This window comes from Spea bombifrons, chromosome 12, assembly GCF_027358695.1.
Source record: "Spea bombifrons isolate aSpeBom1 chromosome 12, aSpeBom1.2.pri, whole genome shotgun sequence".
Lineage (NCBI taxonomy): Eukaryota > Metazoa > Chordata > Amphibia > Anura > Pelobatidae > Spea > Spea bombifrons.
The window spans coordinates 10,961,325-10,979,081 of NC_071098.1; the positions used below are offsets into that span (position 1 = coordinate 10,961,325).

The 17,757-nt window shown below is 39.2% G+C and overlaps 1 protein-coding gene across 10 annotated transcripts in view; it reads left to right on the top strand.

Annotated features, from left to right (window-relative positions):
• The window catches only part of AGRN (agrin), a 178,329-nt gene that overhangs the window by 134,052 nt on the left and 26,520 nt on the right, over positions 1 to 17,757 (top strand). For all 10 annotated transcript variants that reach the window (XM_053452512.1, XM_053452514.1, XM_053452511.1 and 7 more), the window contains 10 exons: positions 822 to 1,022; positions 7,474 to 7,625; positions 7,923 to 8,028; positions 10,169 to 10,279; positions 12,168 to 12,332; positions 13,667 to 13,810; positions 14,582 to 14,706; positions 14,995 to 15,100; positions 15,903 to 16,262; positions 16,581 to 16,736. In XM_053452512.1, the coding sequence (XP_053308487.1) occupies positions 822 to 1,022; positions 7,474 to 7,625; positions 7,923 to 8,028; positions 10,169 to 10,279; positions 12,168 to 12,332; positions 13,667 to 13,810; positions 14,582 to 14,706; positions 14,995 to 15,100; positions 15,903 to 16,262; positions 16,581 to 16,736 (1,626 nt within the window). The remainder of the gene's footprint in view (positions 1 to 821; positions 1,023 to 7,473; positions 7,626 to 7,922; positions 8,029 to 10,168; positions 10,280 to 12,167; positions 12,333 to 13,666; positions 13,811 to 14,581; positions 14,707 to 14,994; positions 15,101 to 15,902; positions 16,263 to 16,580; positions 16,737 to 17,757) is intronic.

The window sequence follows — 17,757 nt, forward strand, 5'->3', positions numbered from 1 at the left end:
TTCCCGGACTGTATTGAAATCTAGCTACAGAACCGGCCTTTAGGTGGCGCTGTGTGAGCATAGCTGGCAAATCTAGCTCACTGCCCAGCTAGCATATCGAGCTCTGTACCCGTCTCACATACTGAATTTGATGCTCAGATTAATGACTTTATAAAAAGAATGAAGTTTGAAACTTTGAAGGATTTTCCAATAGATAAGAGAGCTCGTATTTCTATGGAGTAAAAAATGAAAGGCACATACAAAAACAGGAGAGTTGAAATATGCTTTATTTTTTTCAAGGGTGAAGAGTAGAGCCGTAGACTAGCTGCCCTGTACAAATTGTGGAGGTTAATAAGGTATAGAATAGGTGAAGCCAGCTGCTGTGATACTCCAACTCTCATAATGCTTGGCCACCTTATGGAGTTCCATTGCAGAGAGCTGGCTTTTGGACGCTCCTACATGTAATTGAGACGGATGGCTTGTAAACACTTAAAATTGGGCATTCATGACCGCTTGTATAGTTTTGTCGTGTTGCCTTTTGCATATATTTGCTTTTAATAATAGGGATTCAACTCGTCCATGGAATAATAGGAAGCCTGCTGTTCTATTAATCATCATTGGCTGAATAATACCATTTATAATGAGCTACAACCAAGTATTGTTTTTAATCTGCACCAAGAGGGCTGCATACAAGCTGAAATTATTCTTAGACTTCCAAAACAACTGTAATATCTTACAGATATAGATTATACATTCCTTATTATAGCGTGATATGGCATATGTTGACTCCAGATAAATCAATACGTAATAATTCAATTGTTTGCTCCTCTCCCCATTTCCAGAAACCTGTGGAAACACCATCTGTAGCTTTGGCGCCCAGTGTGTGAACAGCCAGTGCGTTTGCCAGCGGTGCGAGCGGCAGCCGTATCTCCCAGTGTGTGGCAGTGACGGCACCACCTATGATAACCAGTGCGAGCTCCAGGCTGCGTCATGCAAACTCAAGAAGAAGATAGAAATGGTCAGGGCAGGATCTTGTGAAGACGGTAATCTTGTTTCTTAATTTCCTTTTGCTTACGTTTCTCAAGGGTTCTATAGGGGTTTCTTCACTTAACCATGAGTTGGAGACGATCTACTTAATTCCACCACTGTAACCATGCAGGAACACCTTGGGTTTGGCTGATATTGAAGATGGCAAGAAAATGCATAAACTAACAACCAGGTTATTAGCACAATAATATAGAACCTGGACCTTTTTTTCTTCTGGACAAAGGATATTAGGCTATCATTCATTAATTAAGTAATTGTACGTAATTAATGACCGGTCATATGCAGCTGTGATTTTAAAGCATGCTTTTTTTTTCAAAAGGGAGATCAGTTTCTGTAATTTTGCAAGCTCTCGCTTCTAATAATGACATTGTTGGAGGGGCCATTTATAATGTGCTTGTTTGGCAGGGTAAGGTGTGTTCTGGTGGAGTTCTGCACAGCTGGTGTTTATTCTGCACCTGTTATGCAGCACCTGTATGTGAATCAAGGGCACTGATTTGCGCTAGGACTTGAAACGAGAAGGCTTGCTTAACCGTTGCCAATTCCCGGCCTATTTAATGCAGTGGGTGCCAGCTAACCGCTGGCAAACATCATTCTGTTACGAGCACCTTTGACGATGTAGGGATGAAAGTCCTTCACACGAAAGAAGCAGTAATCAAGTCTTAAATGGAACTGTCACCGCACAACAAGTTGGGCGCTTTGTACAGTGCAGAGGAAACTATCAGACATATTTTTTTATTAAGAGAGAGATTTAATCTGCTGTTTCCAGCCATCGGTTTTGAGTCAGGATGAAAGAGTAAATTGTTGGGCTATATCATGACAGGGGCTTACAGAATAAAGCTGAACAGTAAGTTAATTACTGTAGTAATGGACACTTGGGGACAGTATGAACTTTGTGACATTGCTTTTTTTTTGGTCAGCATGTAAAGTAGTGTTTAATGCCTCCAGTGCCTTTTAACACACGATAAAGGTAAATATATCAAAAACCTAGGAGGAAACAATTCATTAATTAGACAGGTTTGCTCCAAAAAAAGCCCCAGCTTATTTTTGTTGTGACAGATCCACTTGGAAGTGAGCGAAGGACATTAAGGGTGATTTACCTGCGCATTAAGAAAGACTGATGGGTTTTAAAATCGATTTGTCTGTATAAACTGCGTTTAAGAAGAACTGATATAAACATCGAGAAGACATTCTGCCTGACAGTGCCAATGGCACATACCTAGCAGGTCATACTTCACTTGTGAGGGCAAAGCTGGTCGTTCCTCTTCTTTAAAGCAAACAATCCTGCGCCTATACGCTGCACCCAATGCCATCTCTCATCAGCTGCCTTGTTTTGGAGGAAACGGCTAAAGTAGAAGTTTAGGGTTGCGCAGCGACTATTGCCTATTGGAGATGGCAGGGTAGTTTTGGAACAGCTAAGTACTACAGCAGAGAGGGCATCGAGCAATCCATTATGGCTTTTGGCCTTGTGGTTGGCGTGCGAACTAAGAACACAGCTAGAAACTACAAGAGCAGAGTGTTAGTAGTAAGTGATTTTAATACAATGACGCAATAGCAGAACTATTGGACTGCCACGATTAATCATATGGACCTAGATTAAGTATCCTAAAAAAGGAAGACCTCAGCTGCTGGAGGCAGGCCACAGTTTCAGTTTAGCGAGCAAGTATGCAAGAGATGCTGTACCAAGAATGGACACACCTCGATAATTTATCCTTTGATATGATGTTGACTTTTAGCTTACTCTGCAGAGAAAAAAATCTCAATGGGTATATCTGACAGATACCGTTGTCACAATAGTATGAAATGGATCGTAGGTCTCTTCTGTTGCGTGGACCCAACAATCCATCCTTCAATTTCTTTAAGGTGTTGTAAGAGATTTGCAGTTGTTGTCTTAGTCGGCATTCTTCTCTGTGTAGTCCCCAGCTATAGCGTTCAACACTAACATAAAGGGTCAGAGTTAAGGAAATAGTGGTCCTAGAGAGAGATGTACTTTACCCAAGGAATCGGCAAATATATTGCCTTCTCGGTGGTCTCTTTAACGTCCTCTCTGACGTGGTTCAGATAAATGCAGCCCTGGTAAGGAGAACACTCACTCCCTATTCTGAAAGCATCAGCCCTAATTTAGAAGACTGGATTCAAGTAAAAAAAAACAAAATGTATCCTGTAGTGGAAAAATACAGCATGTTCTTTACTATTCTTTGCTTTAAAACTGCTTGAGTTACAGTCTCCAACTTTGTTGTATTGTATGCCATTACAGCAGTGCTGTACTAACCCCCCCCCATTGTTATGTAGATTTATGGCCACTAATACCTCCATCTTGATTCTTTCTCCTGTAGTGACAGGTCAGAGACAGGCACAGCAGTGGCTGTAATGATTATACTTTACTGCTCCATACAGAAAAAGGAAAAATGATTTCACAGAAATAAAAATATACATTTGCTGTATTTATTGTTCAATTTAGAAGCATATTTATCAAAGCCGTGATAGCATCTGACATGAGATATTAGTCCCTTCTGCGTTACTCAATGTAGATGATGCCACATAGTTTCTATCATAAAACAGTGCTGGATACGTCGGTGCCCACAAATAATGTCATAAAGAGAAACCCAGATGAAGGAACGCTGTCTAGCGGATATAAGTTTCAATAGAGCCTGAATTTTGAAATGTGTCATTAAGAGTTTGTTTCATTGAGTCATCTTTCACAGCATCGAGAGCATTGAAGTCAATTAAATAACTATGCAGAGAGCCTTAAATGACACTTTAAGGTGTCAATAGGACACATATGACCTCCCAAGGCTTTTCTGAGTCCACAGTATATAAAACCTTAAGACTTAAAATATTCATATGCTGAAGGCTAGATACTGAGAAACAATTATATACCATTGTGTACATAATAGATTTTGTGGAGCACTTTCCATCACTAAACTGAACACCAGTCAGGGACATTAAGTATTGCCCTCATGATATGTAAAGAATATCAACAGAGAAGACTTGTAGGGAAGAGTAGAAGTTCTTTGTGAAGGTGACGTCAGGGAGAGAGCTAAAGTTAGCGGTAACATATAACATTCTTTGTTGACCATCTTCTAAATTGTGGTTCCTTCAGGTCTGTCTTCTAATGAAAGGCCAGTTATATCTGGATATGCGGTCCCCTTGTACCAGGAGTGATTTCTACAAGTGTTTGGCTAAACATACTGGTTCCAGCAGACCCTGAAGTGTTATGATTTTTTTGGTTTGGATGCCTTTTTAGCTTAGAGTTTAGGTATTTATCATTATGATACCATACATTGTACTTGTTCATTCCAGTTCATATTCCATCAGGGCTGGCTGTAAACTAGAAGATTATATCGACTCCTAAACCCCTTTCAATTTCGAACATAATAACTCGCATACAACTTGTGTCAGCACTGTGAATTTATTGGTCAAGGCTCATTTAGATGCATTTTGCAGACAAATAACAGTAATGAAATTAAAACATGGATACGTCTGTATGTATATGCTTCAGTATATAAACATCTCAGTATTATACGAAGTCTTAACACCACTGGGCAAAGCGACGTGATGATTTTGGCTTAATCCCCCCATTGTATTATGTACACTCTCTTGAAAGCGCAGAGGATGAGCTTTGCTGTCCTGTTGCTCTGCTGTTGGTTTCTCCGGGGAGCTGCACATTGCTAGATAATAAGGGGATATTTGACTAGTCTCCTAGCAACGCTCGGGGGGTGATTCCGGCTTTTGGGTGATCATTTATGAGCAGAGCCTTTAATATCCCGTCTCGTATTCAGCCCGACAGTAATTACCGCGAGTTCATTAATGTAGTACGGCTGGAACGGAGCTACAATATATGCTGGAATGGAATGGGGAGGGCGGCCGTGGTGGGAATCGGAGCAGGCTGCCAGCTCTATATTGACTTGAAAGAGAGACTTTTCGAAACCCTTTGGCTTTTATCTCCTGATAACTGGTGATCGTTTTGCGTAAATAGACCAGGGCAGGCTGATAGTGATGCTTTCATTTCACACTTCACATCCTCGCTCAATCTGATACCCCTGGCCTGGAGTTTTCATTTTACTTGTATCTATCAAATCTGCATTTTTGTTCTTCTTATCAAAACGTTTGATAAATTATGCCCTTGCACCTTTGCATGTTTGCCAGAAATATAAACCATTTCACCTCCAGAACCAATTGCAATAAGAAAAATATTGTCTTTCTTAACATGATAGGCAAGGATTATTACCGTACTTTACATTCACGAGCTGTAGAATTTACAGTATATTGACGTTTAATCATTAAAGAGCCGGGGTTTCAGAAAAGTATGGAATGGTCTAACATTTTATGTTAAGGGTTTATGTGCTTTTAGAACTTTTGAACTTGATAAAGACCTCATTGTGAGGTCGAAACGTTGTTGTCTGTTTCCTACAATAAATCTGTCTGATGGAACCCCTGCGTGCCTGGAGCCTTCTTCTATTTTTGATTCACTGGGGAGCTGGCCCTTCCTGGCACAGCTAAGCACCTGAGTTCCTGTGGGGAGTGAGTGCAGATTCCTAATTCTGGTGATTTAGAACTTTAAGACATATGTATACCCTGCTTAACTTTTTGTGAACACTTCCTATAGCAAGTGTGTAGGCCCGACTTAAATGTAAGTCTTAGTGGGATTGTCCCATCATTTTACAGTTCTGTATTCTAAATAAATACATTTTACCATGCTTACAGATTAAACCATCTTTGAGATATAAAAATAATATGGTATGTGAATACATGAACTTCACTTTGTGTACTAAAAAACAGGATTAATATTCCGCCCCATTAGCCTCTCTCAGGCAGCCTTTGTAGGAGTGGGCTAGGAGAAGAGAACCTAAGTACAACAAATTGATCAGATAATGGTGGCCCGGTCCCATGCTGCCATTGATCTTAGACTCCATGGGCTGAAATATTAAAGTTCATATCTACAAAACAGTTAAACTAATTGAGAAATAAAAATCACAAGCTATAGGTGGTTTATTTAATTCATTTAGTTATGCGACTGACTACCCACATCAGGAATAAACACGGGAAATGACGTCCACAAGTATTCTGTGTCTCAAATACAAACGAACAAAGGCAGATTTATTGTAAGATAATATAAAATCCTTGGAATACGTAATAGAAGTCACTTTTTAATGATCCTAGAAACGCACCATTCGGCCTCCTAAGTATGCGTTCTTCCTTCTCACAAAAAGAACACGCAGTCTGTTCTCTCGGGTTCAGCGTTGAAATCAAATGACTTTGAACCGATCTACCATCCACTTTGTGAAAGCGACATGTCATCCAAGGACTTTCTCAAAAGCTCAGGAATACAGACTTTTAGAAAGTCCACAGAGGACGGAACATTCAAGGACTGCTCATCCCACCTGCTGCAATAATGTGTTTATAGTGACTCATCTCGTAATGAAAATCTACGTTTCCATTATGTTTTCTTTTACACACATTAAATGCGCATTTTTTATTTTACATTTACATATTATAATAGCAGTCAGTGTCATCATCTTTGTTGATTTTTCTTTATCAACAATAAACCTGTAGCCTTAACTTTGGTAAATTATTTTTTTTAAAAAACATGCATATATCACATGAAGATGTTTGGATGAACATATATTGTGCATGGAAAATAGCTGGAGAGTGTATAAGGGGGCAAATGAATATGGGGGGATTCTGCATAACCCCCCCCATGCATTTCCAAGGGGGGGACCATTTAAATTTAAAGGACTAAAAATGTAACTGATATGATGGCTCTAGTGTCCTTTAAAAAATGAATTGCTTTGATTGAGTCAGGACATTTAGTTGAATGCATAGTGTGATTCAGCTCTTGTCATTGTGTGATGTCGTTTTTAAAGTATAGATGGTAAAATAGATTTGCGGCGAATGAATTAATAGGCCTTCCTTTGAGGGACTCAACCACACAAGTTGTTCATGTGTTGACTTACTGACTTCCAGTGACCTTTACCTGGCTTTAAAAGCTATTTCTACTCATACTAATAGCAAAGTTTCTTTCCTTGAATGAAGAAACATTTTAAAAGAAGAGAATAATGCTGGCTATGTGTTGGAATGTTTATTTATAAGTAACGATATTCATAAAGTGTTCCGATTAACTGGTACCGCACACTGTGGTTCATTCAGCATCATTACATTATTCTTTAACCCTTTTAACTCCTTGTCTGTCGTGGGATCTATAAGTCTTGAGCCATCTTCCTTTACATTGACTGAAATAATGAATAAGCCAGCTCTTTTTTTTCTTGTCTTTTTTTCTTACGTCTCTAGAAAATATTCAGTAGCCTTGTGGTTTTATTTTTTTCTGTTGTAATCTTTTTCTCAGCAATCAGCTGTTCACTGACACATTTGATTTTCCCCTTGACTCCGCTGCAAGCTCAGAATAACACAATTGATTTCTGTAATATTTTATTGCGTTCTCTGTTCCAGAATGTGGCTCTGGGACGGATGGATCTGGCTCTGGTGAGGACAGTGAATGTGAACAGGATCGCTGCCGGCGCTACGGCGGTTCATGGGATGAGGATGCGGAAGATGATAGGTGTATCTGTGATTTCACCTGCCACGCAGTGTTGCGGAATTTGGTAAATATGGTTTTTAATGCAACTTAAATCCAAATCTTGAGGATGCAATTTCATTGGCCAAAAATGGTAAAAAAAAAAATAAAATATATATTTTTAAGTGAAATGATTATGTCTTATTACATGTTGGAATTACAGTTCTTAATTCAAGATTTGATGTAGATACAAATCCTGCCTTGTACAATTATCAACACTTTCTCATGCATGACCATCATTCAGGTTGGTCTTCAGTGGATCCACCACCAGGAACTTCCTGTAGAGTGAAGCCCCCTATTCACTTGTGTGTCCCACTTGTTATAGGTATGTGGTTCCGATGGTGTTACCTATACAAACGAGTGTGAGCTGAAGAAAACCAGGTGCGAGAGGCGCCAGGATCTGTTTGTCGCCGGACAAGGCCCATGCAGAGGTCAGAAAGATGGGATTATAATATTTTTGCGTTCTTTTATAATCCTTTCACTCCTGTGTGCCGTTTCTTTCTCGCTCCATGATTTGCAATGATATATGATAGCATTTCTGACCATTTATAAGCCTCAGAGATTCCTCATTCTCTTGGCAAAAATGTACAGCCGGATTTGGATTATTGTCACACAGCTGCCAAACGACAATAAGCAGATGAGAGGCTTATGTCTGCGAGGAGTCTTAAACATGAAATGCAATATTTATGCAATATTTAACTGTTTTCCAGTAGAAAGGCTTTTCCAGCTATCGTTAGCATTAATAATCAGTTTAAGCTCCCTTCTATAGAAAATAACCATTTAGGCTTGTGCGGAATAGTGTAACATTTGTTTTATTTTTAAAACTGTTTACTAGACATCTTATATCAGTTCTGCCGTAAATTCTCATTTCCCAGCAGTATTCTGCTTCTCTTACATGTTTTCATTATCCTTTCAATGATTATCCTTATGTCTTATTCTGGCTCGATTTTTCTCCCCTTTTTCACTTTATCTTTTCTTTGCCTTCTTCATTTCTTTCTGTCTCTAGACTTCTCCTTCGATTCTTTTTCCTGCACAATTTCTTCAATTTTACAGCTTAACTGGATTTCTGTAGTTTACCTTGCATAATTTCCCTTTTCTGTATGAAAACATAATATATGACTTGTCTTTCTTTTCTGCCTTCCATTTTTCTCTTCTTCATGCACTATACACTTATTATACTCTTCTTTCTCCAAACTACTTTTCCACATTAGATGAAATATGAGTTGTAGTTCCACCTCAGTGACTTCCCAATCTATTATGCACCCCAATCATGGTAAAGGAAAGAAAAGCTGTCCTCGCTCTGCATACCGCATTGCTGGACTCATGGAGGGACTCAACAAATCTCACTGATTTAACAATGCATTATGCAGGGCTAACTTAGTCCTTGTCGAAGAAGCTCACTAGGCTGGCCTTTCATAATGCAGAGTGAAACTAGTAAATTGAAACCGCATCTCTCATGCATGCCCACTTTATTGAGTGAGCCTCATTATGTGTTCCTTATCTTCTCTTGACCACTTCTTCTTTCCTTTGCCTATCACACTTTACACCTTATTTCTCTTTGTCCCGAATTCTCTCTGTTCTAATTTGTTTTTCCCCAAAACTCCCCTGTATCTATACATTTTTTTTAAATTTCTTAACCAATTATATCTCTGATCTACACTTTCTTTTTATTCTTTTTTTTCATAAATTCTTATTTGGAGACATTAAAATACCCAATCCTATAAAGTTGCCTAAATGACCGCAGAGCGTAGAAAAATATTTATTTTATACCTTTTCATAGCAAAGTGTGGCCAAAACCCTATAATTTTAGAAGAAGCAGAATCTATGTTGGGTTTAATTGTAATTGTGAGTTTTCGAATGCCTGTCATATCATTACTCCTACATATCACGCGCTGCAATGAAAAAACGATCTAAGTTTTAGAGTGATATAAGGTAACAGCGGACTCTATTGTGTTGAATACAGCTAAATATTCAACCTGATTTCCTTTTCGTTTTCTGTGATTTGCATGAGAAGATGTGCTTCTTGGCAGGTTTTTGATGCGTACAATTGTGGACGTCTTGGTGCATTAATATTTATGATGTATATTAAGTCAGTTGGTAAATACACGTCGGTGGATTTGTAAGGGCAACCTTCAGTGCAAATGCTAGGGTGGATAGAAAAGAAAGCATATCCAGGACAGAACTGAAATCATTTTTTAGAAAATATAAAATACTTGATTGTAAAAGGCTAGTTTTCTTTTATGTATAGATACAGATTCAAAGGATCATAACATACCATTACAAGAACTGGTCCATGGAAAGAGTAAAAATACTCTTTAATCGGGTAAAAATGTGACACAAAAGTAGGCTCTGATATGATGCCGCCATAGATAGTTAAAAAAAAAGTTCCTTAAAAGTTTCTATGTTGTTTTTGTTGTTAAACCATCAGAGAAAAGAATAAAATCGCAAATATGCTAGGGTTTATTCAGTATACTGGAGGGCGCAAGATTGATTTTCATTTTTATATTGATTATAATTGTGTTCTTAACTTTTATGTCCTTACTTCTCCTCTCTCTTTATTCATCTACCCAGCTGCAACCACCAGCTCGCCTCCTCTGGTCCCACACTGCAGCCACACGGTGTACGGATGCTGTCCGGACAATGTCACTGCAGCGCTCGGCGTTGGTCTGGCCGGATGCCCAAGTAAGATGTCCTAATTTATACCGCTTGTCTGATCCATGATCCATATTGAGCAGCCTTTGGGTCAAAGTCTGAGATGCAACCAACATTATATGCTCTCTTTTGACTGTTTTATGTAATCTAATATATGCATTCGACACACAGACTTGGGAAACTCTCCATTGTGATTGTAGGCTTTCTAGCGAGGTATTTTTCCAACCAATTAACTACTAAAAGCTATTCTTTCACATATCCCTTAGATCAGCCTTTTTCATGAGTTCTCCTCATAGCCATTGTTTAGCACCGATACAATTAACCTTGTTCCAAAGTACTCTCAGGCCTTCAGAGGTTCCTGCAGGATAACGTAGAAGATAGTATGGTTGATGGAGTAACTCTGAGTATCCTAATGATCCTTCTTGAATTCAATTTTTGCAAAGCATTTACAGCTCATCACAAAATTAGTAAATATTCATGCTTTGTCGAAATAAATAGCTTCCATTTCTTTAAATGGCAGCCAATGTACCTGACGCCTGGTTAGACACAACATGGGCAGATGCTCTGCTCTTTCCAGTCTCTGATGTGTAAAATACTCAGCAAGACAGGCTTTGTTTACCTACCTCCTTCTTTAGTGACAGCGACTGCATATGGAAACCGTTATCGATATGTGCTTGCGAATCGACAAACACTTGGTTTTGCGATGCACGTTTTTTTCCAGCAGCCATCGGAAGATTAATCCTCCGCTCCTAAAAGTCGCAATCCATCCTGGAAACTTGCCTTGCCTTCTTTTTAACACCTCAACAGATGGAAAGGGTTGTATCCTATGCCAGCTGTTCCAGGCCCCATGTTGTCACCTGCTGTGTTACCGTGCCGTTATTAATAGCAGTGATAACGAAAGCAGAAACACATAGTGACATATTGCCCACAGTGAATGCTCCCACTGATTAACTCCTATAATGCCACAAGGGGGCTAGAACATGTTAAGCTGCATTCTACTACCAGGCCCTTTAACATCTCTGCGCTATTAGATGATTCCATTTCAAGGTTGTCTTCTCTTGGGGAAGAGGTGGCTTATTGGCTACAAACTGCGCTAAATATGCTCATAGCCTATAGAGTGGGAAACATGAGGGCTTAGTTTATTATTTCCATGAGGTTTATATGAATTGATATCAACTGAGAAGGATGAATCTGAGAGAGAAACGTGTGCATTCTGCTAGTCCTGTCCAGACTAAGAGCTGAGGGTCCTCAAAATCAGTGTCAGGGACCCCAAGGGATACTCAGGACCTCCATGATGGCAATAAAGTCTGTTTTAGGAGACAGCAGCAGATATGTGTTTTTGGGAAGACGTGTTTTTGTAAATAGAAATATTACATTATTGACATATTAATGGATTAAATGTTGCCGGCCTCGTCCCAGGCTGCCTCCAATCTTAGCTTCTCCAAGATAAACGTTTAAGGAATTAAATAAATTAACCAAAGAAGCCACAATGTTGGCTTTGTTGAAAGGAGCAAATGGCATTCCGAAACAGAACCTAATGCTAGTTTAGAATGAGTCTAAGAACCCCACTATTTCCAAAAGCCAGATTATGAGAACGTATGAATCGAAATGTAGAGGTGATACCTCGAGAACGTACATGGCATCCAAGAATCCCTGGTGCAGTAATATAATACTTTTCAAACACAAAGGGCTTTTGACCTATTATACTTTTTTCTCACAGAGCAGACACGAACAGCCTGCAACGAGCTCCATATGGAGCTACTTAAAAGATTTAATGTCTCACTACATAGAGCAGAACTTTTTGTGTTCTCCTTCCTTCTACTGCCAGCTGGATGTCACTGGGTGCCAGGAGATCGGATAATTAAGGTGACACGAGCTTGTTACAGGTCACTGATACAGAAGACTTTTATTTTCACAGGCAGCTGTCAGTGTAACCAGCATGGCTCCTACGGGGGTACCTGTGATCCCACCACTGGTCAGTGCTCCTGCAAACCTGGCGTCGGAGGCCTGAAGTGTGACCGATGCGAGCCCGGATTCTGGAATTTTAGAGGCATAGTCACTGATAAGAAGAGTGGTTGTACCCGTAAGTATCTTGCTACTGGCCATCTCCATCATCATGGCCATCAATGCTTACCTTTTTGGGAGCTAAAGAGCCGAGAATCACATTGTAAAGGGTTAACACTGGCCTGTAATTTACAAAGCTTCGCGCATGCCTCTGAACATTTCAAATGGCCAGCGGAAGACAACTTTGTTTTATGGGTGTTGTTAGAAGCAGGGCTAAAGGGGAAGGAATTTTGCAATAAAAATTGCATTTATAAATTTTGTTACGTTATTTTTAATTGAATTATGTGTTAGGATAATACCAATTTTTACTCTTCCAATAATGTGATTATACTAACACAGAAATTACCAGAAAAACTGAAATAAAAGAATTAATGAGCATTTATCTTTAATGTACAATTGGTATGTCCATTTGTAACCTTTTAATGCCTGTATTCTAATTCTGCACTCTTAGAAGAGCTGTGTTCCTTATAATGATGTTGTAAAGCTAACTGCTAATATATTGTTAATTATACATTTCGACAAGCAAAACACATTATGCTGAAACTCTTACTTTCGCTATATTTCTGGACACAGACTTATACTTTTTTGAGCAGTTGTCCTGAACCCTGTGGTCCCATTGGATTGTGAAAGCCTGAGGCAAAGAATGATTCAAGTGTGGAAGGCTTAAGGCGTGATTGTAAATGACAAAATGGAACACCAAGTGTCACAACTTGATGGATGATTGTATAGGGACCACTTTCTAACTGGGACCTGAGCAGTCACTGGAAACACCAACAAGTTTCGCTAGACAGGAGAAAATGTTACCCTGTCCATTTGACGCACTTTATCCTCTGGCTTTCCAACTTTTTCTGTGTTTTGGACATGTTTTAAGAGCCATTTGCTCGCTCTGGAAAACTTGAACACGGAAGAATCCCACAGGCAGAAATTCTATCCTCATACCTGCCAGCTGTCCCGTTTTCTTGGCATAGCCGAGGCAGTTTGGAATAGTGATGAGGAGCAGGTTAATTTGTAACCTACATCCAGCAGATAACAAAAGAGAGGACTAGAAATGTATGAAATAATACTGATTATGCCACAGGCTGCCACCTAAGCTTTGCTAAAGCAAAAGCACAAACTATAGATAGTTTTATATTATTATTTTACTGAAATAAACATAGTTTACCGAAACAAATAAGCACGAGTGTGCTTTAAACCAAAGGTAGATTTAATAATCATGTTTCAGCTATAAACAAACACGCATTTCCATGTCTGCGCAAAAGTAATTTCCTCTGAACATGCAAGTGACATTCACTGTAAAGGACATGCCATAATGTGTCTCATAATTTTGATTGCGTGTCCTCTACTCTCCCGCAGCGTGTAACTGTGATCCGGTGGGGGCCGTACGCGATGACTGTGAGCAGATGACAGGGCTTTGCTCGTGCAAGGCTGGCATCTCCGGCTTGAAGTGCACTCAGTGCCCAGATGGACGAAAGCCTGGCCTGACTGGCTGCGAGAAAGGTATGAAGACATGGCACTAGAACAGAATATGTTTGCATCATAAGTGTACTCAGTTTCTACACTAATCGACACTATTCTATGTTTTTATTATTATTTATCATCCTGATTGATGTGTTATATACTTCATAGAACATATACAAATAACATATTACTATTAGACTAGAAGTCTAAATGTCATCATGCAGGGTCTGACTCTGCCCTGGCATAGTGGCCCATCAGGTATATGCCCTGCTTGCCCTGGAGTCAATTAGGCTATGACATCATTAATCATGACATCCACGGTTTAGTGCTTTCATTAGATGGCCTGATACTAGTTTGTTGCGTCTCCATTATCTCGTTCATTTTCAAGAGGCTGGAGCACACACAGTAAGAATACAATTATTAGAGAAAGAGATTAAATTGGCTGGCCAGGTATTTGGCTCGTGGCTCTGTTTTGATAGTCAGTTCAAGATCAATAAGAATTTACCTCAATCAATATGTGAAATTAAACAGACAGAATTATGTGAACAAAGATTGCAATTAGATTAATTGAATGTCTTGTGGTTTTTTTAATCTATTTGTATTTAATGAGCTGGGTTATGTGCATTCTGGTAATGTGTGGTACGCCTTCCATCTCACCCTACCCAGTACACAAATAGCGATTGGACTCCGCAAAGCAATGCGCTCTGACCTGGGTGTCAAGAGGCGTCTTTCCAAAACATTGTTAAAGCTTTATACAGGCTCTCGCACAGAATACATGAATTCATACCTGTTATCTATGATTTTGTCTAGATCCTTCTGCTCCAAAATCTTGCAATGACATAACATGCCAGTTTGGGGCAACCTGTGTGGTGGTTGGGGGATTTGCCCACTGCGAATGCCCCTCTCCTCTGTGTGCAGAGACTAATCTCACAAAGGTAAGTCTACTCAGAACTTTTGGCTGCTAATATAGGAACCCTGTTGCTCTGCTGTAGGTCGATTAAGGCTATCAAGATTTTTTTCGTAATTAACTGAATCATTTATGGAACACCAAACTAACGCTGTCCACCATATTAAGAAGTGGAGATGACTGGTGTAGGCCACATAATCATAATCAAGGAAATTATAGGATTTGTGAGACGTGTATTATAGTTGCGGGTGTCCACCAGGGTTTATCATCTTACCTCTCCAGCATGCATTTTCAGTAACCTCTTGTTTGGTCCAAGGTCTGTGGCTCTGATGGAGTGACTTATGGAGACTGGTGCCAGCTGAAAACCATTGCTTGCCGACAAGGCCGAACCATTGCTGTGAAGCACACAGGATCATGCCAAGGTATATCACGTGCCTGCATTTCTTGGCATTTCAGCTTTGACAGATTACTCACCTGCTGCGCGAGCACCATGGGAAATGTAGGTCACAGCAGCTAAAATGCCAAAGCACCATCTTAATAGCTATTCTAGAATCGAGATTTAAAATGTATTGTACAGCCGATAACTACGAATGCAGAAAATGCATTTAAATGACTTTCATGAACATAAACATTTTAAAGTGCTAGGAGAATCTGAGAGGTAATTCTCCCGGTCCAGTTATCTTAATTTTAGAGTCTGAATAAAGATTCAATGCTAGGAATAAAATAAATATATATAAAAAAATAGTTGAAATAAATGTAGGATTATTCTGTATTCTGTATTCATGTTCTAACATGAAAGATATAAATGAAAATATGAAATTTAGAAATAACACATCAATAATATGTATTTTATCTATTATTTAAACTCTGAGGTTACCCATATACAACCATATAAAATAAAACTTTGTTTTCTTACCATAAACATATAAGAGGAAGGTAAATTGCCTATGAATATTTGAAAAGCAAGTCAATTTATTAGGATGCACTTAAAAGAATGATCATGATCATAATATTCTAAATGTCGAATAAATGCAATAGGTAAATAAATCCCAGGAATGGTAAGGAAGTCTACTTTGGATGTAAAATACATTCATACATTATGTTTATGTCCTAGCAGTAGACCCTTTCCTTCAAATTAATATTCTGGTATTAATCATTTTTGAAGTATGTTATAGGTGCAAAAAGAACACTATTAACCTATTCCCCATCTAATCACTTGTATAGAAACTGTCACTCATGCCAATCTTCAGACATTGGCTCCAACTGGGACACCAAGGCCTCCTATTGGTCGATCACTCCAAACCCCAGTGACCACCAAAACGCGATCTTCCAAGAAGGAAATAGACTCTTTTCCACTGGTGATGGAAGTTACAACCCCAACTTCAACTCCAACCCAGAGGCCTACCAGTACCGCCAAACCGGCGACCACTACACGCAGAGTCTTTACGTCAGCCAGGCCAGCTGTTACAGTTCCCGTTGTCCGAACCACAGTAGCTCAAACCTTTGATGAATCGGGAAGTGGAAGTGGTGATGATGACTATGAAGCTAGTGGCGATCAAGAAATGAGTGGAACAGAACCTCAAAGTAGGTGTAGTATGTGTTATCAAAGCTGATGATAAGCAACAAGCATCACCTTCAAAATGTATATTTCAATTTTATTTGACATGCAGTCTATGCAGGACAGGATACATCCAAAGATAAAATAACATTTTTGCCTAGGCCAGAATTCGTCATTACATGATGTGACACGTGGTGACCTCACACCTGAGTTCTGTCTGGCTTTGATCTAGTGTACCTGGAACCCAACTATGGGTTTTGTGAGTTAGGTCATTGCGGATAATGATTAATTATTCTTATGAATTCCTGGTTATTATCATATATACCCAATTCTTTATATTACAGAAGGAGCATTTGATGAACAACGTGAAGAAGGTGAAGAAGAACTAGACCTTGGGGCTACCCCAGTCATGGAGAGAGCCAGCTGCTATAACACACCTCTGGGATGTTGCTCAGATGGCAAGACGCCAGCTATTGATGCTGAAGGGACCAATTGCCCAAGTAAGTTAGCGTGATATTAATCACCATGGGAATAACTTAGAACCAAAGATAAGCTAAAAATAAGCTACATGATCTTCGTTAAATGAAAGGCTTGGGATCTTTTCTTACAAAGAAAACACCACATCCACATTAATTTCTGGATTTAAAAAAAGGAAAAATATCTTATTATTTGAATGTCCAAAAAAGGAAGGAAATTTTAAATTTTAAGTACTAACAAAGTTAAATTCTCAATGGCACGACCTACAGGAACAATATACGTGTTCTAAACGTGTCCGCTTTTCAGGAGCATCCACCAAACAGGGCTGATTCTCAGCAGGCTCATTTTTTTCTTTTTGAACCCTATTGTTTACTTACAAAATAGACCCATGCCGTCTGTTACTGACCAAAAAAGCCAGCAAGGCTGGATCTTCAATATGTAAATATAACTACATAAAAAAGGAAATTGCTGTTCACAAACCTAAAAAAAATGCCCTTCATTTGTCCTTGAGAGGCCAAGGTTAGTAAAGAAAAACAGTGTGGCTGTGAAAGGTGCAGGTTAATCTGTGCAATTACCCTTTAGCACCCCAGGTATCACACTACATAAGCTTTAAGGCCAAAGGATCACATTTTTCCCCTTTCATAGCCAAAAGGCCTATGGTCATGCCAGGCTGACAACCCTGCAATTGGGTAGAAGCTGCAGTTGAAGGACAATATTGTGTTTTTTCTTTAATTTAGTTAATAATACGTGCTCCTCAGTATGCATTAGATCTTGATGCTCACCAGCAAGTAAGGAAGTGGGCCTTAAGCAGGCGCTGAGTGACAGGAGATCTAATACAGTGATATAAGACACTTGTATGTGATTACTGTTTCTATTATCATTTACACTTTGCCGAAGTTACTGCTTGACTTTTTCTAGTATTACAGTGCACAATTATTTTGATTCCTGTCTCATGTTTGGGCATAGTGATTTAAAGACTGTGTGTCCATTTTCTGTCTCTGTTTTGTGTCTACTCTTATGACCTTCTGTTTCTTCTTTGTCTAC